Source organism: Dermacentor albipictus, chromosome 2 (genome assembly GCF_038994185.2).
Source record: "Dermacentor albipictus isolate Rhodes 1998 colony chromosome 2, USDA_Dalb.pri_finalv2, whole genome shotgun sequence".
Taxonomy (NCBI): Eukaryota; Metazoa; Arthropoda; class Arachnida; order Ixodida; family Ixodidae; genus Dermacentor; species Dermacentor albipictus.
Window position 1 is genome coordinate 131,941,892 of NC_091822.1, and position 14,232 is coordinate 131,956,123.

Consider the following 14,232-nt stretch of genomic DNA (forward strand, 5'->3'; position numbering starts at 1 on the left):
ATCTCGCCGCTGGCATCCAGTTGTAAGGGTTGGAGGTCGTAAGGGGGAACTAGGCGTACAGCATTTATTTACAGATATTTACATTCAAACAGGGAATACATCCGGCAGTCTAGCGTGGCTCCCAAATGGAGCACGCAAGACGAAGCACACAACAAACTAGCACCAGCACACTGCTCACGAGCACACTCTAGCAGCCGACAACAGCTGCTTATAAACACACTGTCCTCCCTAGATCCCTAGGTGAGGGAAAAACGGCAATTCACCGCCGATACGTAGCGTCCAACGTCATCGTAGTCGACCCGCCTTTTTGGAGGAGGAAGGCTCACACACACACGTACGCACTTTGGATTCCCAGAAACAGAGTTGAGCGGGTTCTCGCTGACACGTGTCTTGCCCCGAGCAGATTCCTCTTAATCCCCGAGCGGACCTCGCACAGTGGCCGCCGCCGCTGTCCATTGTCTGGCGTCTTCAAAGGCCCGTGAGAAGGCACCGCAAGGCATCTCCTTCCAGGAAGTCCCCCTGCTCCAGTCGAACCGTGAAGGCGTTGGCGATTTCATTAACAATAGTTGGTCCGCCAATCGCGTTAAGTCGCAGCGGCGCTGAGGGGGTGTTGACGCGGCACCTCGTGGTGCCCACGAAACGAGTCGGTTTAGGAGTTGCAGGTGTTGAAGGTGTTGAAGGCTTCCATGGTCGCTTAGGGGAAGCTCGCCACGCTCGCAGCTGCAGCTGGCTGAGAAAACATTGTATGTCGGCACCCCTGAAGGTCGTTCCTAACAGTGCCCAGACAGGACTTGCTTGTCAACGCTGGCTAGGAAATTGTCCAACGTCCGTCGAAAAAGTATACAAAAGGAAGAGAAAGAAGTTCGCGGTGGCAACGTGATGATAGCAGCATGTACACAAAGCCCACATGCACAAAACAAATGCGGGTCCGCTGTGAGAGCCTGCTGTTGTCCCAGTGAATGAGTTCGCTCAATTCTGTCGACATTTCGATTTCCCAAAAGAAGCTGCGCTTTAATCGGAGCTACTGTGTAGGAGAGCTTCCTGTTGCACCAGGGCAGAGGTAAAAGCGAGCAGGAAACGAATGCGAGCGAGCAGCCCAGCCGTCCGTGCATCCGGCTGCAGCAGAGAGAAGCCACGCATACTTTAGCCACTGGTTCGGCTTCGCGCTCATCCGGAGTTTGTGCAGCTGTTGTATGCACGTGCGTCTCGCGGGCGTCAAGACCAAGGTTCTTGTTTTTTTGGGTGCCTGCTGCCGCCCCGCTGTGTGGCAGACACTGCGGCAAGTGTGGCTGTCGCAAGCAAATTTGCAGTACAATATGTTAATGATGCAATTAATTAATTAAATGCGTAGTTTTACGTGCCGGAATCGCGATCTGATCACGAATCGTGCCGTATAGTGGGGGTCGCCAGATTTATTTTGGCCACCGGGGGGTTGTTTAACGTGCACCAAAATGTAAGCATGCGCGAGAGTTCTTGCCTTTCGCCTACGTCGAATGGCGGCCACCGCTACTGGGATCGAACCCCCGACCTCGAGCACAGCAGCGCGGCGCCATAGCGAGTGGGCTACCGCGGCGGGTACACTGTAAAAATGTTTACCCTCTTAAGGGTGTTTTTTTGTCGCACTGGTTTTTGTAAAGCCCTTACCGTTAGGGCTTTACAAAAATATATAGAACCCGACAACGGAGCTCCAACTAGACGTGCAATGACAAAAGTCGTAGGTGAGAACTATGTAATCAATCTGACAGCCTTGGGCGCACAGAAAAATCCGGCAAGGGAATTTCATAGGGAGAGATACGAAACTCTCATTTCGGATATTTCTGCCCGTCCAAGTCTGTCACAATGATTGCATAGTTCTCCACTACGTATTTTGTCATTGCACATCTAGTTAAAGCTCTGTTGTAGTCCTCTATAAATTTTTGTAAGACCCTAACGGTAAGGGTGTTACCAGTGCAACAAGAAAACACCCTTAAGAGTGTGAACATTTTTACAGTGTACAGTGTAACGGGGCACTGAACGAACACTCCGTGCCGTATAGGTTGCGTGCAATGGCTGTCGTTTTGTGGATGATGTCAGGGAATACAAGAAAAAAAGTGAAGCGCCCTTTGATTTTGGAATAACCGTATATGAATCAGGAGCTATAGGCGACTGAAGAATATTTTAGATAGGTAACTGGAGCCCAATTTTAAAAGAAAACAAAGATTCAAATGTAGCAGACACTGAAGTGAAGGCGGGGCGCATACCAAACAATTAAGAGACAGGATATATAAAAAAAATCGCTAGGTAAAGAAAGTTAACGCGCGCATGAGCCACAAGGTGGAAATGGATAAAGATTTCTTTCTCTTAGGCTACGAGAAGAGAGATATTTATTGATCCACATCACCATCATTATCGTCATCGCCATCATGATCAACAGCAGCAGCATATTTTTTTATGTCCACTGCAGGACGCATGCCTCTCCCACCAATCTCCAATTACGCCTGTCTTGCGCTAGCTGTTTCCATTTATTGATAGTAATAAATAAAGAAAAAAATGGTTAGCTGATCAGCGGACAGGCAGCATTGGTGAATCTTAGCACATTAGGGAGGAATAAGTAAATGTTGGAGAACGCAACAAAACACTACCCGGCCGAAAAAACGTTTTTGAATTGTTTGCCGGAATCTATTGGACTCAATGAGCAATAATATTTCTAGAATAATGCTCAGGTAGCAGGAACGCTTGCACTGCCATTTCGGACATTGCCTGTGCTACAATAGAGTCACCTGTGTCAACTTCGGGAAATTCTGCGCTATTGAAATTCTCGAAATTTCTCAAAGTTGTCCGGTTGTGCTTTATTGTCTGCAATATTTCATTTCTTGCAACATCTAGACAGATACATGCGTTCACTTTTTGCTGTAATGTCGCAGATTCCTTTGGCTGAAAGTCTTCTTTTTTATTTATACATTTGAGATTTTACATTTTTGTTTCCTCCTTGCAACCTTCGTTTCCTCCTCCTTTGCAACCTTTCAACATCCTTCCTTTGTTTCCTCCTAGTGGGTAGTTGTTACTGCTCATGGGCAAGCAAACAAGTGAGTAAACTCCCAGGTAATGTGCAAAGCAAATTACACAATTTCCTGACTTAGCGCCAGATGGCTGGGCTATCCTGTCGGAGGCCACTCAAGGAAACTTCGTGCCAGCTGCGACGGCTTTGGCGCTAACGGATGGCGAATGGCTGCCTAGCAATGACAGCAAAATTAAACGATTGGGAAAACAGCCTGATTCAAACGTAAGAAGGCAGCGCACATCTCTCGCTGATCGCCCTCGTTCGTCACTGAAGTTCCCCTTTGTAGTTCTGTCGAATGGCAGACGATTAGGTGTCGGTGTTTCTTTGCAGCCTCTTTGTGTAATAATTGGATACTTCGAAAATTTTCCGATTGTAGTCGAAATCATTTTAATACCTCCCGATTTGCTTCCTTTATTCAAAATAAATGAAACGTGTCACTCACTAATATGAGTGACTTTAGAATGAGTACATTTTAATATTATGTGCAATGCACCTTACCCCATCTTACTTTTATTTTCATGTTTTATCTCCCTCCGCCCACTAAACTATCGGTTTCCTTGCCAGTCACGCGTGGTGGATAAGCGTAAGCAAAAATGGGGAAGGGGGGCACCGTGATTCTGAGTACGTGCCACCATAGGGTTTCTTATTACCGTGATATTGTAAGAAACTATGTGCGTATACGTGGCGCAGGCATACTGCGGACATTATCATCAGTATGGCGTCTGTCTCGGTTGTTGAACTGAATTATTGAGTTCTTCGCGAAACATTAGCAGAGAGGCGCTGCGAAACCCACGACTGCGACCACGGCTATGACCGAGGCTGCCAACACAGGGAGAGGAGCTGCTGCTGACCTGGTCCCGGGGTCTGGGAGGCGTGAGTAACGTTGCTATGCCAGTTGCTCCGGTTTCAAGACCTCACCCTCCGGCACCGGTGCACAAAGTCCACAAGCCGGGAATACCCGCTTAAACCAGCACATGTGACACATTCTGTCTGTTTGGGCTTGCAGGTACAGCTAATCACGCCATGCTTACCGAGTTGCCCGCTCATCAGAGGCGAAATCAGTGGAATATAAGTGTTGTCGCCCGTCTCACACCTCATCTCATCCCTCTGCTCATTCATTCATTCATTCGCTAACGTGTAACTGTTGAATTGTTTAGTACTTCTTTAGAAGCTTTGTATTTATTTGATTGTACTGAGCTTTAGTGTTGACCTCTCAGTTTTTGAGTCCATCCGCTCTTCCTTCATCTCTTCCCTTTTTTTTCCTTTCCTTTCCTTAGCCGCGTTACTGTTCAAGCACTGACCTGTATTCTCGATCGATCACTCTTGGGGCTACTTTCGCCTTTACGTGACGTAACGTTCGCGCAGTGCCTCACGGGAGCGACCGAGATCCAGTCAGCTGGCTTAATCATTAATTCAGTAGCGCATTAAGAGGGATGCATGTGCTCGAAAGGGATCCACCGTGAAGGCGGTGCCCCAGGTGGGCCCACCAAAGGGGTGATTGACAGTTAGGACGTCCGCGGTGTTTCCTTCCTCTCATTGTTGTCATGTTTTCTACGAAAATTTGTCTTCGTGTAGCGCGTCAGATAAACAAAGTGTTGCGGTGACTGCTAAAGGCAAGACGAAATTTAGCGGCCGTAGACGATGCCATTTTACGCGAGTTCAAGGACTGCCGCGAACGTGACCATTGCAGCCGCGTAGAGGGTTAACCGACCGATGCGCTTGTCTGTGACTGCGCACATGTAGGAATGTCCCGGCATACAACACGTCAAATAAAAATCCTTTCCGCATTCTCTAAGAACGCTGCTGTGACGTCGCTCTTCGAAAGAGTTATTCGGTATGTCCAATGGTATCAACTACCACTGATCCTGTCAAATTGCGAGCACTCATGCACTCGCATAAGGTGGTGTCACTCATTGCTTATGAATATTATGCGAAGCACATTACGAGGGCTCAATCCAGCTCCTCAGGCGCGGCGGTGACCATGAAATCACGTGACACCGTGACGTCACGACAGAGGAGAAGTGGCTTTGGCTCAACTCTTGCAAGACGGGCTGGGTGGGAATCGAACCAGGGTCTCCGGAGTGTGGGACGGAGACGCTACCACTGAGCCACGAGTACAACGCTTCAAAGCGGTACAAAAGCGCCTCTAGTGAATGCGGTGTTGCCTTAGAAACGCGCTGTTTCTAAGGCGTGCGTCTCTTGCTCAGGCGCACATTTCGTTGCCGCGCCGAACGCTGCTTTGCTCGACGCTCACCGCGTCCAATGCGGGGCGCGTAGTCGCTGCCCTGTAGCCCATTGTCTTACACCCCTTGGCGGGTCGACGGGAACGCTGTCGCGTTCCACTCTTGAAGGCGAAGAAGTAATGCATGAGTTGTTTCTTCGTCTAGCCGAACCAAATATAGCCAAGCAACAGCAGTTCACCAGGCTAAACAGTGGTTCAACAACTAAAATAAAGGCTAGTATGCTTCGCATCCTGGGCTTAACCTTACCTAAGCCACAGCCATTTTTTTAAGTGCGAAAGAAAACATAGAAACGCCGCTGATAACAGCGAAAACTTAAATTTCTTTATTTCGTATAATATGCGCTACATGGAACACACTGAAGCAAGTAAAATATATGAAGAACCATACAGTGAACGCGTCGTGATTTCTCTAGGCTAATCAGAGCCGCTTCCCGCGCAACCTGAGGTCACCCCAAAACTCGGCGTTTGCATCCATAGCTTGCACCCGTATTACGCGCGTCGGGATTACCGTTTATATTACCTCTGCGTGCTTTACCGTCAAGGCCACATATTTTCACGCTGTTGTGGTTTCAAGTGAATACGCATAGCAATGTGTCTCTTCATCGAAACTCCCCACTTTCGCAGTGTCGCACAACCGCGACTATCGGTCATTTCGAGATTTTGCGTTCCCGATACGCTTCTTGTCAATCAAGCGTTTTATCTTTGGCTCTCGAGTGCCGCGCGTCTCGGAAATCCGAAGCGCTAGCGGAAGTTTCGCATCAGAGAGAATGTTCGGGAACAGGGACCTAAAACTTCATAGTACACTCTAAACACGGTAACGTTCTCACATTTTAATTGACCAGCGCCGGTCTTAAACAAAAAGAGCCGCGTAGGCTTTGATACGACAGTTCGCTTTTTTTCGTTAGATGTAAACGCACAACCGATGCGTGTTGTCAAAATCTAGAGGAGTAAGATGCACCCAATTGCAGCGGTTGACATCATGTTACACGCGCAGCGAAGCACGACCTCAGGAGGCTCAGCAGTAATATATTGTTGGCTCCTGCAAATTTTACTCCGACTAATGTGACCTCCCGGCCTGACAATACATTACTTGGACTCTATACTTTCACATTATTCAGGTCAAATGACCATTGTTTACGGCACAGTATTATCAATAGTTTCAGTGGCAAAACGTAGGCCAGTTACCTACAGAAATGTGAAAAATGTGCACCAGTAATAATAGACACCGTGTTTAGATAGCGCAGAGGATGTGTCCCTCCTCGGCGTCCCCCCTACTCCTTGATGTGTCCCCACTTGACCTGGGGTCCCATGAGGGGCCACTTGCTGTACTTGTCCGAGGCGAAGTACTCCTTCAGGTTGGGCAGCTCCTCGAAGCGTCGCATGTACGCCACCACGACGGGGAAACCCTGGAAGGCCTCGGGCTTGAACTCGTAGTTCCAGTCGAGCGCCTCGTAAAGCAGGAAGTCGACGTAGCTGAGCCGGTCTCCCAGCACCCACAGCTTGCCCTGCAGGTGGTCGTCCCACAGCCGCAGCTGCCCCAGCATGGTCTCCTCGTACTTGGACCGCTGCTCCTGGAAATTTGGCGAGTAGCAGACCATGACAAGCCACCAGGCAAGGTCCCTGGCCTGCTGCTCCATCACGTCCAGCTTGGTCGTCTCCTCCTCGTCTCTGCGAGAGGGTCCTCGTCGTAAGACGCAGTTCGAGCGTAGCGGAGGGAGAGAGAAGCATTGCAGGGACGACCCAACCAACGGCTCAGCTAAACGACCTCCCACAGGAAAAAAAAAAAGACCCACCTAATCGTTTAGATGGGTACCAGCGAGTACCCGCTTCACAAAGCTTCTTGTGAGTGCGTGTAAATACGCGCCCTGATGTTTAAAGCTAAAGATGAAATAATATAATGAAAGTTTGAAAATTGTAAAAAAGAACGATACATGAAAAATAAAGAAAGAAGAGCGTAATCAATTTCTAGAAAAAGTGCAATAATGTTCATTTGCGAAAGAAAAACGCAATAGCTCTCCATTCAAACGGACACGGTAACGGAATATAGTCTGCGGGATTTCATTAAGTTGATTGTGATATAAAAAAAATGCAGATCCAGCGCACATATCGCATGCAATGTGAAACGAAGCTAAAGTAAAGCGCTTCATTAAATGCTTTACACCTAACAACGATGCGTGCAATTGTTTTTTTCCTTTCATGCTACGCAACGCGTAATCTCAAGGAATTTTTTTTATTTATTGCTTATCCGCCCCAAAGGCCTCAATTTCATTGCCGAGCACTGCATTGCACCGTTTACAAGCCGTGCCGAAATGCAAAAGACCAAATCAGTGCGAGACGTGTGCGAGACGTGTGCCCAAGGATGTTACAGGGACGAGGTCGATGTACGATGCTTGTCGAGGGACGAAAAATTGTCATCGACAGGTGCTTATGCCGCGGAAAAGCACGACGCGTGTCGAGCAACATTTTGGGGATTCTGTGCCTCTCGTGTCACAGTGGGACATACCCGTTCTGAAGGACTGGCCAAGAACAAGCATACCCCCAGTGACACGTATGTACCGACCGAATGGCTAAATAAATGAAGGTAATCGCAGAACCCGCTACATATAATTCACTATTTGTTCTACTTTTATATTGCCAGTATATCTAATAATTTATTTTGCTGCCATATAGTCATTCGAGTCGCCACCTAGCCTTGGCCGAATGTCCCAATAGAGTATTTGACTATGGGACCTCCTTTCGTATTTCATATCTGTCAAAACTTGTAACCACTGTGTGAAGCAATAATACTTGTACAAACTAGACCATTCCGTTAACAGGTTGATGTGCTTTATATAGATGCCTGTGAGCCGACATTATATGTGCAGGTTCCGTGTAGGAAGCTTTCGTTGTGCTTGTTGTTGTTTTGTTGCGGAGAACAGAGGTGCGCATACTTGGTTGGCATACAAGGATTATATAAGTCACTTTGAGGGTGTTTTCATATAACCTCTCTACTTATATACAAAGGTTATATGAAAGTTTCGCTTTGACGCACAAGAAAGAAAGTCTATCTCTGTTGCAATTGTTACAAATGTCTTCCAATCGAAATTGTTCATTGGATCTGTTTACATAATTTCTTAATTTATTCGTAAATTCAAGCAGTCGTCTTACTTCTCTGTTACATACCTCTCTTTTACTTTCAGTTTTATCATTTCAATCTCCTCTTCGTGAACTCATTATCTGTGCGTAGAACCACCGGATTCTTAGCCCGTCCTGCATTGTGTGTACGCGCTGAGGAGCAGTACGAGCTGACGTACTGACATATGGACGGATACTTCTATTCCAGCAGACGTACAGCCGAAAGCAGAAGTCTAGAGACCGCGGCATCAGCTGAAAAAAAAATTAATTTTTTCTAGCACAGCCGTGCAACGGGAAGTTGTTTTATTGCATGGCGCTGGTCAAACAGGCCCACGTAGGCAGTACCGCTTGACTTCAGCCTTCATGCCTAGGCTGCGAAAAAAAAAAAAGAATATTAGCGGCACCTCTGGTGGCCAAACATTTGCTATCGACTGTACACGGGCGCGAGGACGTGCTAAGCTGTTGGCGGCATCTTGCGACGCAAGAAGCACTAAAATACGTTTACTGCTACGCTGATCTTATCAGCTTCCATACATAAGCTCGTTGGCAGCGGCTTCATCATACATGGAAGGCTAATTTAGTACGTTTTCTTTTCCCGGAGGTGCGACACAGCTTTAGCGTATTACGACTGATAAGAACGCTGCGAACGTCGCTATCAGCGCTGCTACTACCACGATACGTGCTACAGTGTTCCAGCATATGCAACGTCGTCCCCTCTTATAGGACGACACCTGATTAGTACGCCCGCGTAACTGCAGCATTCCTTCTTCTAGGGGAAGTGTGTTATACGAGATATCTGTTAGTGACATATTAGTCTGAATTGGATATCACGCCCAATTTAGGATGCTCGTAGAGCGCTTGAATTTTAATTAGTCCTCTAACAGTGGACTCTAACTGAACGTGCATACGGTAACGCTTCGCCACTATGCTATCACCTTGCTTGCCTGCTTTTCGACGATGGCGTTTACTCACGAGGAGGAAATTAACCGAAAAGCCGGTAATACACGGGCAAGGGGAGGTGTACTTAAATTCTATGTAGCGACCTTCATTTTCTTTTCTTTATTTCTCCTCGTTTTACTTTTTCTTTTTTTTGTCTTTGTTGGTTCCTTACTCCATCATGTTTTCTATTGGCTGCAAATGATGGTGATTCCAAACAATGGTGACTGTGATCGCTTTACTGCTGCCCTGCCATCATTTCTTTCCCGGCTTCTGGTACCCACCAATACGCCTAACGCGTTTGTGGGTAATGCTGCTATCCGTTCTTTATTGACTGATATAAATGGTATCTACGTATATGCAGTGTGTAAAGTAATGTCCTCTGCTTTACTTTTTAAGCCTCTCTCTCGCTCTTTATTTGTTGACTAGCAAGTAGGCGTGTCGTCCCATTTGGTGATACCATTTATAGCCTAAGGTCTCTCTTTCTCCGCTGTATATTTTTTGGGGGTTTTGTTTTTGCGAACGCAACGTACACATTTTTCTGTATCAGCAAGAAGATAGAAAAATGTAAACTCTATTTTCGTTTGTTTGCTTTTGTTGTTTTTGCGGCCTTTACTGGCTTCTTTGCTGTCACGTTGCATTGGCACACTCCACTTTGCGTGTCACTCACACTGTAAAATCATTTACACCCTAAAAAGTGAAAAATGGTGTAATTGTGTCTATAACTCACACCCTTAGGGTGTCCGTTATATAGATAACACCCTAAAGGTGTGAGTTATAGACACATTTACACCCTTTTTCACTTTTTAGGATGTGACTTATTTTGCAGTGCACATGACAGATTAAATGACTTCTCGAACCCGAGAAGTCTTTTCTCGGGTTCGAGAAAAGACTTCTCGAACCCGAGTCGATGACGCTCATGTACACATTTTTGGCCTCTGTCCTCTAGGCAGCAGTGTAACTCCCTTGAACGTAAAAGAGAGAAAAGTAAAGGTACATTTCTTTGCTAAATGTCATTTCTTGTTCAGTGCGCGAGCAAAGTTTGAAAAAAACATGCCCGCCCATACCTAGCGCCGAGGTCGTGCTTCCGGGCCAAGTAGCGCATGATGGCCAAGCTCTGGCTGATCTTGACCTCGTCGTCGATGTAGTACGGCAGGTTGGGGAACATGACCCCCAGCGTGAACTTCTCCTTGAGCCAATCCTCGCGGTCGTAGTCGGGCGCCTGGCCGAACTTGTATCGCTTGTCCTCGAAGTCGACCCCTTTGTAGATCAGCAGGTTGCGGATGGGCTGCCCCAGACCCCGCAGGTCCCAGTACCCCAGCGTCGGTGCCATTTTGGCTTCTGCAATGGCGATGAACAGTAACTATAAATAAATAAATAAATGAATAAATAAATAAATAAATAAATAAATAAATAAATAAATAAATAAATAAATAAATAAATAAATAAATAAATAAATAGAATTTTCAGTAGTACAGAACTGCGATTGAAATGACTTTTAACTTCCGGCCTGTTTTGCATACGATGCCACTGATGTACACTCGTGGGCAATAGTTTGGAGACCATGCAGGGCATCAACAGCAAAAAATACATAAATAAAAAAAGAATTTCTAGCCCTCCCCGCTCCGCAATGTAAAATCTTCAACACATGTCATTGCTTCAGTACGTTTCGTTGGTCGAACACGCGCACGTAGGATGTACACCAGTGGATTTCAGCCAGCAAGCCCCAGACTGAGAACAAGGAAAACATGTTCGCTGCACCTTTTTTCTGTAAACTTTCGCTAACAACTGTACATTCTGTTACATCTCAACACAGCCAGAGGCGTTAATCAGACGTTTCCCATGAGGAAACCCCCTCCCACCCGCCAGCGCCTACGGAGAAGCCAACGCAGCGTTCACAGCGACTGCTGACGGGTCCACAAAAGGCACCTCCCCCCCCCCCCCACCCCACCCCTCCAATACCTAATAGCCTGAACTAATGATGAAAATGGACAATGTCAAATGCTACCGAAGCCCGTGCGCCGACCGTGGATTCCCCAGTTGCTATCCCGTCCGCTATTCTATGCTTTGGGTGCGCGGAGGCTTTGGAGGTGCGGGTGCTGCGGAGCGTTGCGATGGCATGGGCGCGGTATCGCAAACGATTCGATGATTGTGATTGGCTGCGATGCAGTCATCAGATTTCCTAGGCAGCTCAACTAGGGAATCTGATGACTGCATTGCAGCCAATCACAATCGTCGAAGACGACGGGATTAAAAAGCGGAGAGTTTTCGTGCAGTCAGGCCGAGGTGTCCTGATATGAACTCGGACGGTTAACATGCTTTTGCATGGATTGGGGGTCCGTAACTGGAACCATTGCAACTCGTCCCCGCAGTGTTGCTTGATTGAGGGCCTTAACAGAGGGAGTGTAAGAGTGGGGTGGAAGAATAATACGCAGAAAACAAAAATAATGATCAGTAGCCTGGCTAGGGAACAAAAGTTCTAGAGCCTCTATAGAGTCTGCTAAGGAATACGTTTACATAGATCAATTACTCACAGGGGACCCTGATCATGAGAAAGAAATTTACAGAAGAATACAAATGGGTTGGAGCACATACGGCAGACATTGCCAGATCCTGCCTGGAAGCTTACCGTTATCATTGGAGCGAAGAAATGTTAGGCGTAATGTTAAGAGATACGAAGCGAGTGGTGTGGATCAGTTAGCAAACGGAGATAGTCGATATTCTTAATGACATTAAGAAAAAAAAAGATGGAGCTGGGCATGGTCATGTAGTAAGCAGATTAGATAACCGGTCGACCATTAGGGTTACAGAATGGGTGCCAAGGCAAGGGAAACGCAGTCGAGGACGGCAGCAGACTGGGTGGCGTGATGAAATTAAGAAACAAGCGCAAGTAAGAATCGGTTGGCGCAGGACAGGGGTAATTGGAGACTGCAGCGAAAGGCCTGGTCCTGCAGTGGACTTAAAATACGTCGATGATGATGATGATGATGATGATGATGATGATGATGATGATGATGCATCGGTGCCGTGTAACAATTGTAAACTAAACCCTTTTTTTTCTTCCTTCCTACTACCGGACGTATTCGTCGATGGGCTTGGTGGATTCCTGGCCCTAACGCCATCTCGAGCCGCAACAATGTTCGCTCTTAACGACTGCCGCTTCAGGCGTGCGCGTTGACAAAGTTGCGCTGAAGCAAGGCGGAGGCGGTCAAGATAGAGACAGAAATGGTGAAGCCCATACAGTTTCTCACCTGTCAGCAGAGTACCCGGCTAAAGAACTACCACCTCAGGCTGCCACCTGCGCGTGCCCAAATAAATTATATTCTTTTTCGCTCTCCCTCCAGAGAGAACTCTGGCGCTGCGATCGTCCAACTGTATGGCATAGCACAAGGTTTTGTCTATTCTTCGAGCTTGTGACTTCGGGCGTTCTTGTTTAATTTATAACGTTTAAGCTTTTTGAATTTGCAGAAGCAATTGTTCCATAAACACGGCAAGACGGTATAAGCCACCGCTCATATGCATGCGCAATCATTGAGAATCGCTGGGCATATTTAACGCGCTATATTGAAGCAAGTTATCAAGTTACAAAGTTACAAAGCCGCGTAAAGCCAGGAGGACGAAGTTTAGTCAAATAAACGCGTATACCGTCCGTGATTTCCGTGCTGGCCGAACCACAACTGCAGCTCCTGTAGACACTGGGAGCGGTTCCTAAATTTACAGTATACGTTTCAGGAAGGCCTGTTTTCATTTCCACCCTGCTCTTTGTGTGCACTTCTTTTCTTTCGTTCGCGCTTATTTCTGCGGGAAAGAATATACGCCTTTACTGTGCGAGTTGGTCCTTTGAGTATTGAATGTAGTATTCAAAAATAAGAATAATGACGGCAAACAGTGGCGTCGAAACAGCGCCTGAGATGATAACAAGTCTCCGCTGCCAAGCCGCTAGGGAAGTGGGAACTCAAGTGGAAACGCACTAAGTGTAAACGTCTCATTATGCATGTGGTATACTTCGTCGGTGCCTCCAGGACACCCAAGGGGCCAACAGAGACATCAAAGTCGGAATCCGGACTCTTGCGTTGGTCCGAGGCTCCCCGAGGCCTACACGTGTGCCGAGGATGTGCATCTCGTACGCGAACACCGCTCGGGTATATGCTGCGGACAGTCCACCTATGCGTGGAGACCTCGGCGATCAGATTAAAACACTTGCGAAAGCACGTGCTGTGGTACGAAGGTCGTAGCATCGACGCCTTTTATTGCACTGCCTCCGTGATCGCGGCTCGTTTTATTTTGCGTATCAAGCCGGTGAGCGTACGCCGCATTCCGCTGCCGCATTAAAATAAATACGCGTATTCCAAGCATGATTACCGCGCTTGTGTGAGTGCCATATCGGCGGTTCTCGGAGACGCAGGCACTGGGGCCATCGGCGATCTTTATGCGAAACTGTGCAGACATATACCGCGAGCCGTACAGGTGTACCGGATTCACGTTGCGCTGTATGCGACTCCATTGTCGGGGGAATTCAGTGGGGGTGTCATGTAGGCCGCATCCGTCGAAAGAGATATCCGCTGTCGACGATCGGCATGGGTTTCACGTGTCGGCGGAGCGCAGCGCGTGGCATCGAGTGACCCATGGCTCAGAGAGAAGTGCTACACGTAGTAGTATACAGTAGCCCGCCCAAGGGCCTAACGCCATAAACAGGGTATATAACAAGAGCGCCCACTTCACCGATAAGGGCACACCGCTGAGGCCACTTGAAGCGCACATTCCATTCTGATGGACCGATAAGCAAGCCAGTATCAGGGACTCGGCGCGAGTGCTTTCGATTTCGCAGCACCGCCATTAAGAAGTGGCCCATCGACGTGCTTCCCGTCTCGAAGGTCGCGGAATGCAGGATGTCTTGCAC

General features: G+C 47.5%; 1 protein-coding gene across 1 annotated transcript in view; it reads right to left on the bottom strand.

Annotated features, from left to right (window-relative positions):
• Window positions 1-5,579: 5,579 nt before the first annotated feature.
• The window catches only part of LOC135912569 (glutathione S-transferase Mu 4-like), a 14,535-nt gene continuing 5,882 nt past the window's right edge, over window positions 5,580-14,232 (bottom strand). Inside the window, exons 2-3 of the mRNA XM_065445060.1 lie at window positions 10,400-10,673; window positions 5,580-6,950 (exon numbers count right to left, since the gene is read on the bottom strand). Of these exons, the coding sequence (XP_065301132.1) occupies window positions 6,554-6,950; window positions 10,400-10,665 (663 nt within the window). The 5' untranslated portion in view covers window positions 10,666-10,673 and the 3' untranslated portion in view covers window positions 5,580-6,553. The remainder of the gene's footprint in view (window positions 6,951-10,399; window positions 10,674-14,232) is intronic.